The sequence below is a fragment of the Elephantulus edwardii genome, unplaced genomic scaffold, assembly GCF_000299155.1.
Source record: "Elephantulus edwardii isolate Elephantulus edwardi_28Jun2011 unplaced genomic scaffold, EleEdw1.0 scaffold00050, whole genome shotgun sequence".
Lineage (NCBI taxonomy): Eukaryota > Metazoa > Chordata > Mammalia > Macroscelidea > Macroscelididae > Elephantulus > Elephantulus edwardii.
In genome coordinates, this window is record NW_006399800.1 from 8336744 (window position 1) to 8360394 (window position 23651).

A 23651-nucleotide genomic window follows, 5' to 3' on the forward strand; every position below is an offset into this window, starting at 1 on the left:
GCCTGTATCAAGTGCACCTTAGTCTCCAGAGAGACATCATTGCTCTTCAGTAATTTGGAGAGGTCCCTAACAGCAGACTTTCCCATCGTAATACGTCTTTTAATTTCCTGGCTCCTGGTGCCCCATATAAATCTATTATGATATACACAGTTAGAAGCCTTTGCATCATTAATAAAATACAAGTAAACACTTTGTTGGTATTTTCTCAGTTTTTCACAGCAGTCAGTTCTCAACAGTTTACTACTACAATGACAGAACCAGAAAATACCATGAGAGATATGAATAGTTCAATATCCAATTAAGGCAAACTAGCCAGAATGGAAAACAAGAAAGTAAAAAGCAAAGTGGTTCAGCTATCTAAATTAGACAATTAAAAAAAGGGGGGAGAAATATCTATACATTAACAATAACTAACAATGGAATGCTATTAATATGTCTTGGGAGCTAAGAGGGAGACATGCTAATATCTAAACTCACTGCTGTTAAGTAGATTTCAACTCACAGTAATTCTCTATAGGGTTTTGAAGGCTGTATGTATTTACAGGAGAAGATGATCCATCTTTTTCCTACAAAGTGTCCCATGGATCCAAATAAAAAAAAATAACTCCTTTGGATTGACTCTGAAATCACTTTAATAGTTTCTGATTCAAACTGGTTATAGAATGAACCTATGATATTCAGATGACACAACTTGCTTCCAGAAAGTAAAGAAGACTTGAAGAACTTACTGAAGACCAAAGTATACATCTCAAAATCATGACAATAAAAATCTGCACAACTGGACTAATAGGCAACATTATGATAGACGGAGAAAAGACTGATGTGTTCAACAATTTCCTTTTTACTAGGATCCAAAATCAACACTCATGGTAGTAGAAAAGAAGAAATCACAACCTAGTTTCAAATTTGCTTTCAAGAACCTCTTTAAAGCAGATTCCAGTTTAAAGACTAAGGTATGCCTGACCCAAGCCATTTGAATTAATAATTTGAATTGCTTCACAAGAATGTGAAATTGGATAATGAATTAAGGGAAAACTGCTATCTTAGAATCATGAATACTGAATAGCCCATGCACTGCTTAAAGAATTAACAAATCTGTCTTGGAAGAAGTGTATTAAGAGTGCTCCCCTAGGGCAAGATTTGATGAAACTACATCTTACATGCTTTGGGCATGTTGTCAAAAGGCTCCAGTCCTTGGAAAAAGATGTCATGACCAGAAGAAATGTGAAGAGTCAGTTAAAGAGAGGAAGACTCTCAATGAGATGGACTAGCACAGTTACTGCAACAAAGGGCTTGAGCATAACAGAGATCATAAGGATGGTGCAGGACAGAGCAAGGTTTCAAAGTGTTGATCACAGGTGCTAAGAGTTACAGTTAATAAGACAGCACCCAATAACATTCTAAATTAGTGCATAACATAAAGGATTAATAATCACAAGTAAAAAATTAGAAACACAAAGTGACTTCTAATTCTACGGAAAATGCCTTTTTATAAATATTATATGCTTTAACTAAAATGTTAATGTTATTTAAAAATTACTGACAGTCACTGAGGTGACTTTACGTGCAGTATCTTTATTAATATTCACACCTACTCTTATTAGTTGGTATCTTTATTGATTCCATTTTCAGATGAGGAAAGTTAGGGTCAAAGAAGTCAAATAATTAGTCCAAAGTGTTACAGCTACTGTACAGCAGAACTGAAGAACTGAGGCCAATTCTGCTGTTGCAAAAACTCTACTTGATCTTGCACCATCATCATGATGTCTACTGTGCTTAAGCTCATTTTGTGCAGCCACTTCTAGACTATTTCAGTTTATTTATCTTTCTAACAATCTCATTAAGTCTGCAGATTGCATGACAAATCATGTATACTTAACAGTTGAAAAATTCAAGGTCTCAAAGATTAAAATTCAATGCACAATAAAAATATATGCAAATATTAAAGATACTGTTTGTTCAATATCATAATAAGTTAGCATTAGTAAAATTAGTAAAATAATTTCACAAAAATTAGTCTTACAATATCAGTCTCACAGAAATTACACATGGAGTTCTAGTTTAAATATAGTCAAAACATCAAAGTCAAGAAAGTTTCGGCTGTTAGTGCTCCATTTTTTCCTAATGACATCTGGCAAAACTGGTATTGACATACTTGCCACATACGGTACAGAAAACTGTAACAGGAATTAAAAATTATTCACTGAACTTTTTTTTTACTTCCATTATCAGCTTGGCATAATAAACAAATTGAGGGAATTATAACTGCTTATAAATAAGTCAAACACCCCAACATTAATATTTGATGAATTCTATTCTCACATTGTAAATATTTTAATAGTTTCAATAAAGATGTCCTACAATAGAAGGAAGTCTAAAAAAAGGGTTTTGGATTGTAGTGTCGGTGAAGAATATCGAATATACATAGACTGCCAGAAGAATAAATAAAACTGTCTTGTAAGAAGTGAAGCCTCAGTGCTCCTTAGAAAGAAGCATAGTGAGACTTCGTCTCATACTTTGGATATGTTTTCAGGAAAGACTAGTCCTGGGAAAAGGCTACCATGACTGGGAAAGCAGAAAGGCAGTGAAGGAAAGGAAGAGCCTTAGGGAAATGGGCTGACACAGTGACTGGAACAAGGCACACCAGAGATTGTGAAGATGGTGCAAAATCCAGCAGGGTTTTGTTATATTTTGCATATAGTTATTATGAGTTGGAGATGACTCGATGGCACCTAATAACAACATTATCTCTGAATTTGCTTATACAGCAGTCAAGAGCACATTTAAAAAGTACATAATGACAAAAAGGGAATGTCTCAAATGGACGTAAAATGACATTGATCTACAGTGGATACTTGGGCAAAAAAGGCAATATAAACAGGTATGTGTGACTTGAAGGAACTACAACAATGGTCATCTATAGATTTGGCAGATATTTCTCTATATGATTATCTATGTGTTTCAAATATATCCATGTATACAGTAATGCCAAGAGGGGCAAAATCACATAAACTTCTTAACTATAATCAAACCTCCTGAAGGAATTAGTCACTGGTCATGGGAAGACTCAGGTTTGTAGTCTTAACAGGACATGAAGGTCAAGTAGCACAAACAGTCCATAAAGACAATGATCTACATCCTGCTGTGGTGAGTACTGATCAGGGTGTTAAAAAGCCTGCAAGCCTAAAAGGTGCAACCACTAGTTTTATTCTGTCTAGAGCAAAGCACAGTGAAGAAAATCAGGTATTTACAAAACAATTAGTCCACAGTACTAATGGACCTCTCAAACCTCAACCTCTATGATCCTGAAATCAGAACTAGAGGTGTCTGCTGACCAGTATAAAATGGGAGATAAATGTAAAACAAAACTTCAGATTTAGAGGTCATTAATATATATAGGCAATATGTGAGTATCAACTAATGAATAAACAAAAGAAGGAAAAAAAAGAGTTGCAAAGATTAGCCCATAGCATTTTAATAATATTTTTGAGGTAGGCGGCATGGCATTGGTGACAAGTTTAAAAGTCATCTACAGGAGCTGGTTCTACAGAAGATGGTGGCTGGGATTGGTGGGTAGTAGGGTGGCCTGGTTTAAATTGTTTTTTGGCAAACATTCTTCTACGTGGTATAACACTGATCTGTACATTTGCTATACAGAGGTAACTCGTGGTTGCTGTGATGCTAAACACTGTGACACTGATGTGTCAAATGTGATAACGGTTACCCATGGTAGACAGTGTTTGGTGGAGCTTCCCAAAAAAAAATCTTGGAAACAGGAGTGGCATCCACTTCCAAAATGGCTTGCCTCAGGAAACTTTATGAACAGTGCTCAGGTCTTTTGTTCACAGGGTCACTATGAGTTGTCTATGACTTAACGGCACATACTTAACAACAAGAGGAGAAATGAGGGAGAATTGGTAACGGAAACTGAAGTGAAGCACCTAAAGAAATGGGATTAAAAACTAGGTAAGTAAGGCAACCTACAGTAAGGAAGGAAAATATTTCATGGACAAGGAAGTGATCACCTATCTTAACCATGTAAGATGAGTCATGAAAATAGATCTTTTGATTTACCAACAGTAGGCCAGAATGGAGTGAGTTCAAGACAGAATGAGAGAAGGTAAACTTGAGATAGAACCTAGACAACTCTTTTAAAAGTATTTTACTGGAAAGGGAGAAAAATGAAACAGTGACTAGAGAGGTTAGTAGGAACGGGGCTTTTTAAAAGGGAGAACATATTGAAGACTGGGAAGAAAAAATAAGTGTAGAGTGAAAGACGTAAAATTATGAGACTGAACAAATTTTTAGAGTAACGAAGAGTGTATATAAGTAGATGGGTTGACCTCTGCTAGAAATACGGTCAGTACTTTCCTAATGAAGCTCTGGTGGCTGAGTGGCAAGAAGCTGTGCCGTGCTGCTATCCTGAAGGCATGAGGTTCAAAGCCATCAACTGCTCCAGAGGAAAAGGATGGACAATCTCCTCCCATGTGATTAATTGCCTCTGAAAACCCACCAAAGGCTAAGCTATGGGTTGGTTCTGACTCAACAGTACACAACAAAAGTTTTGCTAGTAGAAAATACAGTACATAGGCATAGATGTACATTGTTAGATAAACAGTGTAAGCCTGAGACAAGCGACGAAAACAGCTATGATATGGACAGGTGTAAATGATGACACCTATGGCCATTCTGATGTCTGGCAGATAATGACTACATTTATATGTAATAAGTACATATTTATTGCAGGACAAACAAGAGACAAAACCACTTAAGTTTCGGATCATAACCAAATACCCTAAGAGAATAAATTGCTGGTCACAGGTCTTGAGGCCATAATATCAATCTTAAGGGACACTGAAATCAAGAATATCATAGCCCACAAAGACAATACCCTCCATCCTCCTTTGGTGAGTAGTTACTGGAATTGTAAAAGCTTGTGAGATGCAATGATTGGTCTCTCCCTATCTACACCAAAGAAGATGGAAGAAAAACAAAGATATACTGTTTCTACAATTAATCTACAGGACTAATGGCTTCTTGAACCTCAACTTTCAAAACTCAGAGAGGGATTGCAGCAGAGTATCCTAGAGAAGCAGCGGGAAAGCGGACTAAAACTAAAAACTGTAAAAAAAGATTAGCCTTAGTGCTTAAGTTCCTTTGTCACCCCTCAAACCTAGAACAACATTTGCCCACTGACTTAATTTTCAAACAGTATACTGGGCTGTTATGTGAATAAGACTAGGAAAGTACTCACTCCTTACAAAAGCCAACCATTATGGTCAGAACAGCAGTCTTTGTCCAAGAATAAAGCTTAGAAAGCAGGTAGGGATGAGAGAGAATTAATGAAAACATGAATCACAAGAAGGAAGAAGGAATGTGGTTGCATCGCAGGTATCATAATTAATGTTATATAGCAAAATGCGTGTGAATGGTTGAGTGGGAAAATCAATCTGCTTTGTAAACTTTCTCACTCAAATCACAATAAAAAGAGTACTAGCAATTACCTATGAATATGGGAGAGGGAATGGACCTGAGAAATAGGCTCACTGAGATTAGGAAAAAAGATCCCTTTGCCTCCAATACCACCATCATTAGGAATACTCAGATACATGGGTATAGGTAAGAAGCAGAACTTACACAAAGATGTGATAATACTGACTGACCACCAAAGTTCAGTAAAGTTAGATATCAGGAGCATCACCATGAAAAAAGACTGAGGATACCAAATAGGCTTGAAGAATTGTCAGAATAATAGAAACAGTAAAAGATAACAGATGGAGTGAAAAAGAATAACATATGCTAATAACTCACTATGAACATGAATGAAATAAAACGTATATGAATAATTATATGGATAAAAAATTCACAAAAAGCCGAACTAAAAAAGGTAACAGATAATGGCAGGGGGTAAAATATATGAAATGGATATTATAGAAAGGTGAGGTGGCAGTACAAATAACAAGGTCTAGACATAAACATTACTATGAATTCATTAGAGAAACTCCAGCTTTGAAGACAGGAGGATATCAAGAGAAATACCTATGTAAGTAATGATACCACCAAGCAGTTTTTGACTGAACTAGGAACTGAAATCTATTTGGAAATAATTCTCCATGAGTCTGGCATTTCTGTATTTCTTATGAGCAAAGGCTCTAGCTGCTTTTATTCCTGGACTATATTTTCAAGGATGTTTGCATAGCAACCAGCCTTGGAGAACAGAATATTTACTTGTGGAACAAAAGGTATACTTGAAAAAAAAAAGAGTTAAGTTTATTCTTCTGGGCAAAGGACAGGCTGGCTTATTGTCCTTTATAAAAGATTCCAGTTCTTCTCCTATAAGTCAACTATAAATGCAGCTGTCATCTAGCTTATTTCACAAGACTTCTTGGGAATTGAAACTTGGGAAAGCTGTCTGAGCAAATCCTGTTACAGTGGCTATTGATTATGTCATTAGCAATACAGTTGTTGGTTGAGGAATTTCATGCACTCAGCCAGCCTCTACAAAACTGTAGTAGATCATTTTGTTAGTATTCAAGGGAATAAAATCTCAGATCCTTAACAAGTTCTTTCATCTTCAATGACTTAGAGATGAGGACAGTGGTATAGAGTCAAAGCTGAAGGAGTTTAGAAGAGAAAATCATCTAGAAGTAGCAATGAGAATCAAAGAGGAAGCTGGAAAGAAAGAAGCTACCACTTGAAAGGGCTGCAGATTTAAGTCTGAGCAAAAAAAAAAAGAAGCAAAATTAGCAGAAGATATTGATGATAAAGAGGATTTTGCTGAATGGTTGACCTTGTGTTCTAGAGACATAGGATAGATTTTCAGTAGCCAAGGATAGGTAGGTTTAGAAGGCATCCGGGTTATGGTAAACAAGAGCCACAAACAATTAGAGACAAACTATTTTTGGCTTCTTGCGATGACTTACACAAACAGAAAAGAAGGGCAGGATGAAATTAGTTGTGATTAGTCTCAATCCAATTAAATTAATTTACTTGTTTCTATATCCCTCATTTCTCCTTCATTCACCCAGTACCAACTATGGAACATTTTATTTTTTTACACACACCAAAAGATGTTTTAGAAAATTTAAAACACACCAGTTTAAAACAAGAATGTCAAAATTGTTAATTAAGAAAGTAAGAGGCATGTGTTAACTTACTTGAATTAGATCTAAAATGCCAAGTTCACTTTCTGAAGAATCCACACAGAAGACAAAATATAATGTTGCATAATGTCTATAAATCAGTTTGTTGTCAGATCCTCCTATTAACCTAAATGACAAAACAAAACAACTAGAATGTTATAGGGAACAAAATGCAAAACATTTTCATTAGCTAAAGCAAACTAATAATTTGTTTAAAATCTTTTTAAAAATGACAACATTAGTATTCAAGTGAACTTACTTCAAAGACTAAGGAAATTAAGAGGCCTGTTTTTCAGAAATGTCAAGTAAGAGATTGTGATTTTAGTTTTAGTTGACTCATTCACTAAACTACTTACTGAATATTTATTATGTGCCAGATACTGAATAGGGCCAGGCCCAATAATCAAGGAAGAAAATTTACAAATAGTGGAAGATGTTTACATAAAGAATCAAAATAGGAGGATATCACAGTGATAGATTTAGAACCTGAAATTAGGTAATAAGAGTGCTATTTAGGTTAACATGAAAATTGAAAGAATTTTTCAGGGAAAGGTATCAACTAATAAAAAGTCCATTATATCAAGAAAAAAATATGTACATTCAAGGAACAGGTAGCCAGTGCACAAAGAAAAAATAGGGAACACCAAATACAAAGAAACAGGCAGCAGATCACAGTGGAACTATAAGAGTTTACTAGATAGTACCCCACAGATCACAGCAAGATAATACAGCTTAAGACTGTTATCAATTACCCAAAAAAAAAGAACATTTTTTAAGTTTCAGTAGATTTACCATCAAGATTTCCTAATTTTTTAATATAAATGCAAGAAAATAGAATAAAAAGATAATTCTTTATCAAATACTTTTACGTTACTGATTGGGATTTCAGCATTTTAAAAATAATAATTTAGGAACTATTCCAAACATATTTTCTAAATATAATTCAGTAATTTTATGGTTAAGTTTATAATAATTAATTCATACTCTAATGACTCTTTAAGACTAAGAATTTTTAAAACCAAAGCTAACTTTAATCAAAAGCTAACTAAACCCTAACAAGATATAGGAAAATAGCATCTAATAGCATCTATTTCTTAATAAGTAAAATCAGCACTAAACTGATAAATGAGGGAGAAAGAGGGATTTCCTCCTGTGTGATTAACTGCCTCTGAAAACCTTCTGGTGGGACGGCTATGGGTTGGTTCTGACTCTACAGTACAACAAGCTGATAAAACGTTCAAATCAAACAAATCTAAACTATCTCTTTGCCCACAATTAGCAGAAGTAGAGATGATTTTTTTAAAAAAAAATATGTACATGCTCTTTAAGTATTCTATAAAATTATACTCATAGTTGTTGATTGTCATTGAGTCAAGTACAACTCATAGCAACCCTATAAACAAGAGCCCTAAGGCCTTTCCATAACTAGTGTCATTTATCAAAGTTCATAGGAAGTGGATGTCACTTCTGTTTCCAAATATTTACAGACTAGGCTTTTAATTATTTCTTTAAAGAGACAAAAAGAACATAAACAGCAGCCTCTGATTCATCCTCAAGCTAAAGATTATTATAACTTTTGTTTACTTTGTTTTAAAGGAAAACAACAAAACTTTGAAAATTTTAAGTTTCAAGATTAATCATAAAGTGAACATATTACTATTGTTAAGAACATATTTTGCCTTGCCATAATTAAAACATAATTTCATCTTTAAACTACAGTGAATACCGTTAAAAATACTACCCTAAATTCTTGAATGGAATATAAAGTTGTAGAATTTAGAAATCCTCTTAACCCTAAAACCTAGTTTTACAGCAGAAAAAACCAAGATCCCAGACATTAAGTTGTTTGACCAAAGGATCTAATTTGTTAGGCAAAAACTAGAACTATATTATGACACAATTTATCTATACTTTAGGTAAGATAAAGAATGAATATTGACATTCTAGATACAATTTTTAGTTCCAACGGTGCCCTACTAGAAGTTCTCTGGTGGCCTACTGGTAAAAAGCTGTGCTGCAATCCTAAAAGCATGTGGTTCAAGTCTACCAGATGCTCCTCTGGAGAAAAAAGGGCAATCTCCTTCTGTGTGACTAACTGCCTCTGAAAATCCACCAGAAGGATCAACTATGGGTCAGTTCTGACTTGATGGTACCCAACAGCTACATCTCTGGCATACAGGATCACTATGAGTTGGGATGAATTCAATAAGCAAATAGTGTCCTACTGAGAACAATCAAATATCTTATATGTCCAGTACATACTGTGTATACTGTGCAAGGTGATACATTTCCTTTGAGATAAGAGATTATGAAGATAAGATGAAGATAATGAAAGTCTCAGAGAAGTGTAAGATGTTAAATACAATTAAGATATATACATAAATCAGGTACATTTGCCTCAAGTATTAAACAGGATGCTTTGAATTAAGAAAATTTACAAACAGCAAACATTTATTGATACACATTAAAAGTGCAGCCTGACACAATTTTTTAAGCTATTAAATTTTGATGTTCTTAGAAGGAGCTAGTACTTGGAAAGACATCATGTTTGGGACAGTGGAGGGTCAGCAAAAGAGAAGATTTTAAAAAAGATGGATTGACAGTGTTACAATGGGCTCGATGAGGATGGCATGATAGGGGAAGGTGCAGATCTGCTGTTAATAAGGTCACTATGAGTTGCAGTTGTTTCGGTCACTATGAGTTGCAGTTGTTTCAACAATACTTCACAGCGACAATAATCAAAAAGACTGAATAATACATATTAAAATACAGAAAAGCCTAGATTTCTCTAGTATGCAGTCATTCATAGTATTTTTTAATTGTCCATGAGGAAATACTCTAATAACTGCATAAACATAAGAAATAAAACTTATTCAACTACTGGACAGTAAATAAACTGTCTTTAAAATGGGCATTATTTCTAAAAATAGATATAATAGCCGGCAAGATAATCGTAAGTACTTTATTAACTTAGCTGTCTTAAAATAGAAAAATCTATCGTCTGAGGACCAAGCTTTCTCTTATCTTTTTTTCTCTCTCTCTTGCACACACACAGAGAAATCATGAAAAATAATGCTGCTGCTCTATTGTGTTAATATGCAGTTTTAAAAAAACATGAAGTGAAAACAAGCAATAACCGAACTATCACACACAATGTCACCCAGTAAGTAAGTATTTTTTAAGGTACACTTTCAAATGCCAGCTGATGCAAAGTTAATTCTCTAAAACAATACGTAAGGAAGAAGGGCCAAGATTGAGAGATTTTTTTTTTCCCATTTTATACCTTCCTATACTGGTAGAAAGAATATGTTAGCTTTACATAAACTCTAAGCTATTAAATAAAAATGATTGTGTATCTTAAAAATTCTTAGATTTAAATGAACACAGATAGTAATTAATCCATTATAAATAATCAAAATCAGAAAACTTTGACTATAAATTGGTTAAACAATGCATATTTAAATCATACAGTCAAATATTACAAGTATCTATGAAATGTTCTACTTACAATCCTCCTTCTAGGAAATTACAAACATTTTCATCTCTTTTCGATACCAAATGGAATGTTTCCCTGATGATTTGTTGTTGTGTATCTTCACTCTGGGAAGAATAATTCATAAACATTAGAGCTGAGTTTATAAGGTTTGGCCATATTCGAAAAAATTAATAAAATGTCGTAATATCAGTCAAGAAAAACCATCCAGGAGGAGTTCTTGTAGAAATAACTTGGGTAACATTAAAGTATACCTGAATAAATCACAACTGATTAAAATAAAAGCTAATATGTTTTGATGAAGAAGAATAAAAAATAAATCAACATTTTATCTCCACAATAAAACTATTTTTTTATAAATTAAAAAAAAGATAAATTACAAAAACTAGCAAAAGTAGGATTAGATATTCCCCAATTAAAAGCTTCTGGTTAACAAGAAAGTAAGAAGTTGAAAATGATTCATGTGACTAATTTATATTTGAATTTAATAATTTGGAGCTTCTAATTAAGTAGGTCTCCTACCACAGCCTCTGAAAACCTGCTGAAGATTCAGCTAGGAATCAATTCCAACTCAAGGCCATATAACAACCAGCACCACCACCTACCAAAGGAGGCTTGTTGGTGCTACAGTTAAGAGTGTGGTGGCTCTTTCAAAAGTTAAGTGCAGCAGTCAAGTATGACTCATGATCAACCTTATGAACAACAGATCAGAACCCTGTCTATCCTGCACCATTCATACTATCCCCAACACACTTGAGGTTCACTGTCACAGACAAGATAATTCATCTCATTGAAGGTCTTCCTATTCTCTGCCCACCCTCCTGCTGGTTTCCAGAGGCAATAAATTACACAGAACAGCTAGTGAATTAGAACTAGAATTTAGGATTAGGGAGCTCTAGTGGTAGCAGAAGTGGCATCAACTTCCTAAACAACATGCCTCTGGAAACTCTATGAATTTTGACAAATGACAGTAGTTATAGAAAGCCTTCAGGCCCTTCTGTTCACCGGGTTGCTATGAATTGTGCTAGACTCAATAGCAATGAACAAGAACAACAAAAGTGGTAAGAAACTGCCTGCCAATCTCGAAGGCATGCATGTGGTTGAAACCCACCAGATGTTCTACAGGAGAAGAATAGGCTATTCCCATGTGATTAATTACCTCTGAAAACTCGCTAGGAGGGTTCCAACTTGACCAAACAAGAAGCCATCAGATTTCCCACCCATGATGTTGGCAATCTGAACTGACCCACTAAATCCACTGGAGAAACTTGGCAATATCTTTCAATAATTACAGTAAAAAAAAAACAACTATGGGCAGTTCTACTTTGTCACATGCATTCTCCGAGTTGAAATCAACTCAATAACCACCTTTACTAGATGCAAAGCTGTGGTCGACATTTCTCATCTTTATGTAAGTAACAAATAAACAGACAGACAAAGCCCAGCGCCACTGAGTGATTCCAATTTATAGCAATCCTCCACTGGGCTTCTGTAGCGTTAAGTCCTTACAAGAGAAGAGTGTCCATCTTTCTCCTGTGGAACAATTTGGTAGATTTCAAATGTTGACTTTTCAGTTAGCAGCCCAATATTTAATGCAGTACACCACCAGAACTCATTCATCAGTATATAATTACTGTTGTTGTTGTTGGGTCCCATCAAGACAACTCAGAGTAACTGTATGAACAACAGACCTGAATCCTCACATGCTTGAGCCCACTGCTGCAGTCACTCCATCAATTCATCCACTGGGAGTCTTTCTCTCTTTTGTGCTGACCCTCCACCTTTCCAAGAATAAAATCACTTTCCATGATCCTAGCAACATGACCAAAGTATGAGAGATGAAGCTTTATCATCCTTGCCTCCAAGGAACGCCCTTGGCTTCAATTTTCCAAGAGTCTATAGCCAAGAATAGGCTCAGTGTATATTTGATAAATTCAACCACACAATTCATAGCCTGAATTTTAACACAGTCACGTTCTCAAACATCACAACAGAAAATGAGCAAAAATCACGGAAAGGAGTTGCAAAGAAAACATAATAGTCCAAAACCAAGTGATTAGAAGCTCAACCTCACAGCTAAGAAGAAAAAATGCAAATAAAAAGAAAAAATATGTGATAGCTCTCTAAATGCAGTGAATGCATAAATCCACAATATAAAATGCTGACAAAGATGTAGAGCCAATGAAGATTTCATCCAACCAGTGGAAATTCAAACAGCAAAATCACCTAAGAAAATAATTTTATAACAAGCACTTTCACCCCTGGGTACCATGTCTAAAAGGACATAACCAACCAAATATTGGAAATCTCATATAAACATGATTTTAAAATGTTCATAAAACTCTTTGTTAAGAACAATAAAGCTGAAAATAACCAATGTCCACCTAACAGAACAGATAAAGTCATACGGTATAATTCTATATTGTCGCCTGGAGCCATCTTAGTCAAGCCAAACTCATAATAACAGAACAAAACTCTCCTCTGACCAGAGATACTGGCCAACAATCACTGCTATATCTGAGCCCACTGTTGCAGCCCTTATATCCACCCATCTCATTGAAGGTATTCATTTTTTGCTGATTTGTTATTTTACCAAGTATAATGTCCTTCTCTAGAGACTGGAGAAAATGTCTTTTCTGGTAACACAGCCATAATACTCAAGATAAAATCTTACCATCTCTGCTTCTAAGGATTATTCTGGCTGTATTTTTTCCAATACAAATAGGTTTGTTCTTTTCTAAGTCCATGGTATTTTGAATATTCATCACCAACAACATAATTTCTTCTCCTTACAGATTCTTAAAGTACTTAGAAAAAAAAATTGTGTTATTCAAGCATGCAATGCTTCTGTCTTCTCTCGTAGAATCTACCTACAAATCTGTTTATAAATACCTGTAAAGACATGGGCTCTCCCCAACCCCAAGGACAGTCCCATTCTACAACAGTGGCATCATGTAATATTTGTCCTTTTGTGACTGGGATATTTGTTGCACTTTTCTCCCAACCTCTTTCATTGTTTCTCCCAACCTCTTTCATTGTTATGCAATCCCTCCCCGCCCCCACGTCCACTCCACTATGCGGCCTTCTCTCTGGATTTCTGTAATAAAAAATTATTTAAAAAAAAAAAAAAAAGACATGGGCTCCCTTAAATGTCTGTCCAGCATTTTCTTCCAGTCTTTATCTAGAGTTAGAGTGTCCCTTCAATGAGTTTCCCTACTCTTGTGGCTTGAATAAAGGTATTAAACCCTAATCCTTAATTCTTCTATTTTCCTAGTAACTAGAAAAAACCCTGTTTTCTCATTCTTTAGCAAACACCTGTACCTTTTTCACTTATTTCTGAAAATACCTTATTGACCACTAGGTAAGAAGCTGCGCTGCAATTCCAAAGACATGTGGTTCAAATCCAACAGCTGCTCCAGGGGAGAAGATGGACAATCTCCTCCGAAAACCTACAGGAAGGTCAGCTATGGGTCTGTTCTAACTTGATGGCAAACAACAACAACAATATGATGTTTTAAGAGAAAGTTTACACAGCAAACTACATTCTAATGTAAAAATTTTTTTATGAAAATTGTTCTGTAAGACTTCTCATTTTCACAATGTTTCAGCATTCCCATCCATTCCATTCTGTTTATTACAATTCTATTGGTTTAGTAGTAGGCACAGGAAAAGGGGCTAGACAGTACAATGGCTCAACAAGATGTCAACATTCAAACCTATGAAATCCCTTATATGGCTAAAGTAACTTCCTAGTTATGAATAAATTAAGAACTATGAGATAAGAGTCTCATATCAAATTATCTGGCTGGGTGCAGTATAATAACATAAGACTTTCAAAATTGAAAAAGCTTTCTAAGTCATGAGAAAAGAGAGAGAGATGAGATTACGGAAAGGGGGAAAGAAAGATGATTGTTGTTGTTAGGTGACATTGAGTCGAATATGACTTATAGTGACCCTATGAATAATCAACCTGAACCCTGCCCTACCCTATGCCATCCTCATCTTCTCTGACACACTAGAGCCCAATGCTGAAGCCACTATGTCAATTCATCTTACTGAGTGTCTTCCTTTCCTTTGTTGACCCTCCATCTTTCCATGCATGATGTCCCTTTCCAAGGATTAGCCCTGCTTAGTTACATGTCCAAAGTATGAAAGATGAAGCTCCACTATCTTTGCCTCCAAGGAGCATTCTCACTGCACTTTTCCCAAGACATATCTGTTCTTTGGCAGTCTATGGAAAATTCGGTACTCTTCTTCAGTACCACAGCTCTAAGGTATCAATTCTTCTTTCATACTTATTCACTGTCCAGCTCTCTGATGCATAGCAGGTAACTGAGACGACTGAATCAGTTGCAACTTAGCCTTCATACTGACATCACTGTTCTTCATAATTTTGGAGAGGTTCCTGACAGCAGACTTGCTCAATTCAATACATCTCCTGATACTCCTGTGATACTCCTGACTGCTAGTATCAAGGGTGTTGATTGTTGATCCAAACAAGATGAAATCATTGACAGCTTCAATCCTTTCTTCATATACTTAGACCAAAAAGTTCTCTCAACAGAGCAAGGGAAAACTACAAGATTTAAAATCAGGAAAGGATAGTAAGCTCCAGAATTTCAAGGCAGTGTAAAGCTCCTACAAGGAGTTTTCTTTTGAAGAGCGTTCTCTTTGTTTTTTTTATTTATTTTAGATAATTTTTATTTATTTATTTATTCTTTTCATGTGTGTACCGTCAAATTGGATCTGACTGATACAGGAGGCAATTGTTCCTCCTTCTTCAGCAGAGCATCTGGTGGATTTGAACCGCGCACCTCTGGGATTGCAGTGCAGTTTCCTACCACTAGGCCACCAGAGCTCGCCAAAGAGAGTTCTCTTTGTATCACATTATTGTTTTTGAAAATGTAACAGGTTAAATGTGCTCAACTGTGTTTCATTATTATAACAGTGAAAGTAATTTATCAAATGTACTTCAAGAACATCAAGTGTAATGATCTTCATTCTGAGACTATTAGAAATAATCAATATAGGAAAGACTGCCTTAAAATGTTAATCAAATATTCAGAAGTATAAAGTAATATTAAATAAATCACATCTCTGCCGACATAAGATTCTCTTTCATTAATAATCACTTTACTTTAATAGCTTTCATGGAGAAGCCTTGAGCTTGCTTCAGGCTGACCAGATTTCCTAATAGCATACTGTTTCATAATAGAAGTTGAAAGTGATACACTTCAGTTAGACAAACTCCATCAGTCTAAAAAGTCAACTCAAAAAACGTATTGCTTTTTTATTGATTTGTTTATTGATGGACACTTAGGCTACTCCCATTTCTTTGTTATTGTAAATAATGCAGCAATAAACATTGGGTGTGCACAAATCTGTGTGGATGGCAGTTCTGGTTTCTTTAGGGTATATTCCAAATAGTGGCAGTGTTGGATCAAATGGTATTTCTGAGAAAGCGCCAAATCAACTTTCACAGTAGTTGCACCATTTTACACTCCACACAGCAATGAATAAGGATTCCAATCTCTCCACACACCCCTAGCATTTACTGGTTGCTGCTCTATTAAACTCGGCTATTGTTGATGGGCTGAAATGATATATCATAGTTATTTTTATTGACATCTCTGATAGCTAGGAATCTTGAACATTCCTTCCTGTGTTTGTTAGCCAAGCAGATGGTTTCTTTGGTGAAGTATCTATTCATATCCTGTATCCATTCTGTGATTGGGTTGCTTACCTTTTTTCTTGTTGAGATGCTGACGTAGTCTATAAATTCTGGATGAGTCCCTTATACAATGGAAAACTACGCAGCATTGGAAAACAAGGAACTCAAAAAATATTACACATGAATGACCCTGGAGGACATTATGCTGGGTGGAATATCTCAGTCACAAAAGGACAAATACTGAATAGCACCACTGTTCTAAAGCAGGCTGGCATAGGGGGTTGGGAGAAGAGGCTGAAAGTGAATAGATAATGAACACAATATTGGACTAGATGAAGGAAAGAACTAATGAAAAGGAATATATGATTAGGCATTATATGTATGATAATAGCCCAGAATAAGAGGTACACTTCAAAGAGGTCTTGGGAAAGGAGGGGAGGAATTGTGCAAAACTGAATGAGTATTTTTTAAAAAGTGAACTAAAGGAGGGAGGTGGGAGGGAGAGAGATGAGGGGAAATGTCCAACAATGAATGAATAAAAATATAACTTTTCTGTGAATTTTTGTTAAATATCACAAATAAAATAAATATTTTGTAAAAAATACCCCTCATCACTATAGAGTTGAAAATGGCCAGAGGGAGATTGCCCATCTTCTTTCCCTCAGAGCCACTGACGGATTTGAATCACTAGAGAGGAGAAGACTTCAGGCTAGGTGTAATTTCCCATGGACTAGGGCAGAATAAAAATGATGTTGCTTTCACAGTCAAAAAGTCAATTTCAAGTTCTATCCTGAAATACAATATTGTGAGTGATAGGATAATATCGATACACATACAGGGAAGACCAGTTAATACAACTATTATTCAAGTATATACTCCTACATCCAGTGCAAAAGAGGAAGAAATTAAATTTTTACCAAATTTTTCAATCTGAAATTGACTGAACATGCAATAAGGATACATTAATGATAATTGGTGACCGAAATGCAAAAATAGTAAACAATGAAGATGAACAGTCATTGGAAAAATATGGACTTGGTGAAAGAAATGAAGCTGGAAAGAGAATTATTTTATATCTATACTGATTTATTCATTGCAAATACTTTTTCTAAAAGACACAAGAGACAACTTTACACGTGGATTTCATCCAAGAAGCTGCATAGGAATCAGAATGACTACATTTGTAGAAGAAATTATTGGAGCAGCTCAGTATCAGCAGTCAAAAACTAGGACAGGGACAGACTGCAGGTCAGATCATCATATGCAAGTTCAAACTGAGGCCAAAGGTAATGAAACTAAGTTCATAGGAACCAAGATGTGATCTGGAATCAGTTCCATTGGAATTTCATGATCATCTTAAGAATAGGTTTGAAGTAGTGAACACCAATGATAGAAGACAGAATAAGTTGTGTGATGATATCAAGAAAATCATCCATGAAGAAATCAAAAGGTCATTACAAAAACAGAGGTGAAAGAAAAAACCAAAATAGATGTCAGAAGAGACTCTAAAGATTGAATAGGAATTTTGGGAAGCCAAATCTAAAGGAAAATACATCAAAGTAAAAGAGCTGAACAGATGGTTTCAAAAGGCAGGTTGAGAGGAAAAAAGCAAAATATTATAATGGAACGTGCAGACAGCGGGAATTGGAGAATAAAAAGGGAAGAACTCACTCTGAATTTCTCAAGCTGAAAGAACTAAAAAACAAATTTAGGCTTCGTGTCGCAATGTTGAAAGATGCTATGGGCAATGTATTGAATGACCCAGAAAACATCAAAAGATGGAGGGAATACACAGAGTCACTGTACCAAAAAGAACTGATTGACACTGAAAAATTTTAGGAATTACCATATGAACAGAAGCCAATGGTAATGAAAGAGGAAGTGAAGCTTCATTGAAGGTTTTGGCAAAAAATAAGGCTGCAGAAATCAATGGGCTATCAATTGACTTGTTTCAATTAACAGATAAAGCCTTGGATGCACTCACCAGTCTATGCCAGGACATCTGGAGGGCAGCTGTCTGGCCAAAAGATTGAAAAAGGTCTATATTTGTTCCTATTCCCCAAAAGGGTGATCCAAGTGAATATGGAAATTATCAAACAGCATTATTGATATCACATACTAGCAAAATACCACTGAAGCTCATTCAAAAACAGCTGGAACAAGTACATAGATAGGGAGTTGTCAGAAGTTCAAGCAGGATATAGAAAAGGCTGTGGCACCAAGGATATCACTGCTGATGTCAGATGGATCCTGATTGAAAGTAAAGAATACCAGAGGAGTGTCTATTCATGCTTTATTGACTGTGCAAAGGCATTTGACTGTGTGGATCATGACAAGTTGTGGCTGACATTCAGAAGAAAGGGAATCCCAGAGTACTTGATTGTGTTCATGAGGAACTTGTACCTAGACCAGGAGGCTGTTGTGTGAATGCAGCAGCGGAGCACTGCATGGTTTGGAATTGGGAAGGAAGTGTGCAGGGATGTATTCTGTCTCCATACCTGTTCAATCTATATGATAGCAGGGCACATTATCCAAGAAGCTGTACTCTATGAAGAAAAAATGTGGCATCAGGATTGGAGGGAGACTCATCAATAACCAGTGTTATGCAAATGACACAACCTTTCTTGCTTAAAGTGAGGAGGATTTGAATCGCTTGTTGCAGAAGATCAAGATATGCAGCCTTCAATATGATGGATTGCATCTCAGTATCAAGAAAACAAAGATTACCACTGGACCAATAGGAAGTGTCATGATGGATGGAGAGACTGAAACTATCAACAGCTTCATCTTGCTTAGAGCCACAATTAACACCCTTAGTATGCTGTTGTTGTTGTTATGTGCCGTTGAGTTGCTTGCGACTCATAGTGATCCCATGTACAACAGCCCTAAACCCTGCTCTGTCCTGAGGCAATCATCTTTTAATTTCCTGGCTGCTGGTGCCAAGAGTGTTGACTGTGGAGCTGTGAACAATCTCAATCTCTTCACCATCCATCCTGATGCTGCCAATTGGTTCAGTGGTGAGAATCTTGGTCTTCTTGACATTGAGCCTCAATCCATATTGAAGGCTATAGTCCTTGACCCTCTGCAGCAAGCACTTCAGGTCCTCCAGTTTCAGCAAACACAGCTGTGTCATCTGCATAACACAGACTGTTGATGGACCTTCCACCAATCGTGATGCCACACTTTTCCTCATAGAGCCCAGCTTCCTGGAATAATCTGTCCTGCATATAGGATGAAAAAGTATGGAGATAGGACACAACCCTGGTGTACACCCTTCCCAATTTTGAACCATGCAATGTTTTCTTGCTCTGTTCTGATGACTGCCTCCCGGTCCAAGTACAGGTTTTGTATTAGCACAATCAAGTGTTCTGGGATTCCCATTCTTCTCAAGAGTCAACCACAGTTTGTTATGATCCACATAGTCAAACGCCTTTGCATAATCAATGAAACACAGACATTCCTTTGATATTCGTAGTATGAGCAGTCATGAAATAAGGAGACACAATGCAATTGGAAAATCCGCAGTTAGGGACCTTTCCAAATTACTGAGGGGTAGTGATGTCAGTCTGAGGACTAAGGTGCAACTGATTCAGGCCAACGTCCTTCCGACTACTAGCTATGGACCCGAGACCTGGACAATTAATAAGGATGACAGAAAAAGAATTGATGCTTTCGAGTCATGGTGTTGGAGAAGAACATTGAACATGGACAGCCAAGAAAATGAACAGGTATGTCTTGGAGAGGGTGAAGCCAGAGTGCTCTTTGGAGGCAAGACTGATGAGGCTTTGCCTCACATACTTTGGGCATATTGCTAGGAGATGCTATTCCTTGGAGAGGGACATGATGCTAGGAAGGGTGGAGGGTCAGAGAAGGAGAGGAAGCCCTCAACCAGGTGGACTGACAAGGTGATGGCTGCAGTGGGCTCTTATGTGTCAGGAAGTATGAGGAAAGCGCAGGACAGGACTGATTTCAGATCTTTTGTTCATAGGGTCGCTATGAGTTGTACTCAAATCAATGGCACCTAACAATAACAACAGTGCACCAAAGCTCCCTAAAGTGAACTAGAACCACATAAAGACAGCAAACTCAAATGTATTAATAAAAAATAAATACAACTTTTTAATATATAATATGTTTATTAAACCTTAACTATTTCTATGTATTTTCCCATACTCATTCATATATCAAAAGAGACCCTCATGAACATTGACTCTCTTTTCTAGGCAGCACATAGAAAAGCAACTGTTTCCCAGCCCTTGGACCATGCCTACAGTGGGCCATTACTGCCTCTCACCTATTGTGGCCCCAAAACAGGCCAGATTGAAGTATTCATACATTACATCGAGCAAGACCAGATTCAAAACAAAACTAACACTGTCATCAAGTCAGTGTTGTCTCAGCACACTCTTTGGACAAAACCAGAACTGCCATACAGGGTTTTCAAGGCTGTAAACCTTGGAAGCTAAGTGCCCATCTTTCTTTCACAGAGCAGATGGTGGGTTGAAACCCAAAGCCTTTCAGCTGGCAACGGAACTCTTTAACTACTATATCACCAGGGCTACTTTGAGTAACTAAATGATGTGGGTTTTTTTTTTTGTTAGGTGCCATCAAAGCAGAAATGATTCATAGCTGACCTTCAGTAGAAGGTTTCTCAGAGGCAGTAATACACACAGGTGTAGACTGTCCACCTTTTTTCTAACTTGCATTAGATGGCAATCACTGCTGGTGGGAATGTAAAGTGGTGCAACCTTAGAAAGCAGTCTGGTGTATCCATAAACAATTGAAAATAGACATACTATTTGATCCATCTACAACTAGGAATACACCCTAAAGATAAGAGTGGTGACATGAACAGTTATAAACAGCTATAAATGTCAATCATGTTTATTGCAGCATTATTCACAATAGCAGACAAAAAACCAAGTGCCCATCAACCAACAAGAGAAAAAAACTATGATACAGTCACATGAGGGAGTACCATGCAACAGTGAAAAAGAATAATTCATGAAACACTATCCTGTGCCACCCTCATCATCTCACATACACTTGAGCCCACTGCTAAACTGAGCATGATGTCTCTCTCTAAAGAAAAGCCTCTCTTAGCAACATGTCCAAAATACGAGTGATGACGCTTTGCCATCTTTGCCTCCAAGAAGCACTATGGCTGCACTTTTCCCCCAAAATACCTATTTGTTCTTTTCAGCATTTCGGTACTTTTTTCCAATACCACAACTCAAAGTCATCAGTTCTTTCATGCTTTCTCACTATCTAGCTTTCAGATGTGTATCAAGTGATTGAAAAGACCACGGCCTAAATAAGGTGCACCTTAGTCTTCAAACTGACATCACCGCTCTTCAGTAATTTGGAGAGGTCCCTGACAGCAAACATGCTCAATGCAATAAGCCTCTTGCCTGCTGGTATCAAAGGTGCTGATTGTTGATCCAAACAAGATGAAATAATTGACAACTTCAATCTTCTGTCCATCTGTCATGATGCTGATGATTAGTCCAATGGTGAAAACTTTTTTTTTCTTGACGCTGCAATGTAATCCAATACCACAGGCTACAGTCCTTGATCTTCTGCAGTAAACTTTCCAAGTTTTGATAAGTCTTCCTCTAATCCTGATGCAACATTTCTCCTCCTCATAAGAGTCCAGCTTCACAAATTATTTGCTCAGCATATAGACTCAGTAGGTGTGGAAAGAGGATATGCTCATTATACACATCCTTCCTGATTTTAAATAACAGTGTTCCCTTGCTCCATTCAGACAACAGCTTCTTGATCTAGGTACAGATTTTGCATGAGCACAATTAAGTGTTTCAATTCTTCTCAATGCTAGCCATAGTTTGTTAAAATCCACAGTCAATTGCCTTTGGTCAGTAAAATACAATCTTCTGCTATTCTTTGCTCTCAGCCAGGGTCCATCTGACATCAGCAATGATTTCCCTGGTGTCATGGCCTCTTTTAAACACTTCATTTTCCTTGTTATTCACATGCAATAAATTTTAATGAATGTCATTAAAAAAGAGATTGGTAGAAGTCCTCACCTTCCTCTTCTTTGGCTTTAGTCATTGGCATATATATTTGAATAATCGTATCAACAGGTCTTCCTTGTATGCACATGGATAGTGTCCTATTGGGATACATTTTGGAATTTTTTTTTTTAAATGGGACTGTGGACAAGGGCGAGGGGTATTTGCTGAGGACTGGTGAATTGGTAACTTAGTATCTGGGAACAGACTGCAACCCCTAACTCCCAGCGCTGCCCAAGCCCTGCACCCCTATCCCCGCCACAGCACCGTGTCCAGGGACACCACCCCACCACCATCCCGTGCCCCCACACTTCTGGCACACCCTGGTGGCCTCACCACAACCCTGCACCCACTGGCGGTGCTCCAGGGCCACTATAGACTCCTTCACGCAGCACAGTAACAGCCGTGGACAATACGATTCTGAGTCAGCACACAAAGGCACACTGTGGAGTCAGCCATCGTCTGAAGCCACCAATAGAGCTGCTGTGGGACTGATCTGCCATGAGAAAGGCTAGTAGGATCCTAACTGGGTTTTCTTGGGCACCGCAGATTGTCTGAGAGAGTTCCCAAGGGTGAGCCTACTGGTGGGAATTTGCCTGAGCTCTCTTAGGGCACGCCAACTGCCCAGGAAGGAACAGGCCAGTGATAATTTGGCTGAACTTTTGTGGACACTGCAGACCAGCCAGAGGTGAGTGGGTTGGTGGGAATTTGACTTTGTCTTGTTGAGTCCCCTTGGACCCAGGAGCCTTCCTGGGCAGCAGCCACTGTGCAAGGGCAACTGCGTGAGCACCACTGTACAGGGACCAGAAAGTTAAAACCACTGGGTGGGAGACGGACAGCTGGAATTTGAATAGGGACCCCAATTGTAAGCACACCCAGACAACTGAGGCCTGAGTGAGGTCCCCCAGGTGGTTGACCTGCCCTTGTGATCACAGTAACCACATGCATGCCCTACCACATTTGGCTCCACACCTGGTTAATCAACCTGCCTCTAATCCGGAGCACCTTGACCTATCTTACCTACAAGAGACTGCTCTCACAGGCTCTGAACTGACACTTCTCTGGAGTCAGACGTTCAGAGAAAAAGCACAAGTGGGATAGCTATCCAACTGATCTCTAGAGCATTATCTTCAGATCAAGAACATATGAATGTCTTGAAGAGAGCAAACTGTCCCACACAATACACAAGCACAAGGCAAGATATCACCCCCAAAGGATGACACAGTATCGATGGATTTCCTGAAGCCAGAAAGTCTGATGGAACTTTCTGACACAGAATTTAAAAGAACAATGATTGAATATTTTCAATGGAT

At 37.2% G+C, this 23651-nt stretch overlaps 1 protein-coding gene across 1 annotated transcript in view; it reads right to left on the bottom strand.

Moving 5' to 3' along the window:
* Positions 1 to 23651, bottom strand: part of AP3S1 (adaptor-related protein complex 3, sigma 1 subunit) — an 80414-nt gene that overhangs the window by 39588 nt on the left and 17175 nt on the right. Inside the window, exons 2-3 of the mRNA XM_006886669.1 lie at positions 10651 to 10742; positions 7158 to 7269 (exon numbers count right to left, since the gene is read on the bottom strand). Coding sequence (XP_006886731.1) covers positions 7158 to 7269; positions 10651 to 10742 — 204 coding nt within the window. The remainder of the gene's footprint in view (positions 1 to 7157; positions 7270 to 10650; positions 10743 to 23651) is intronic.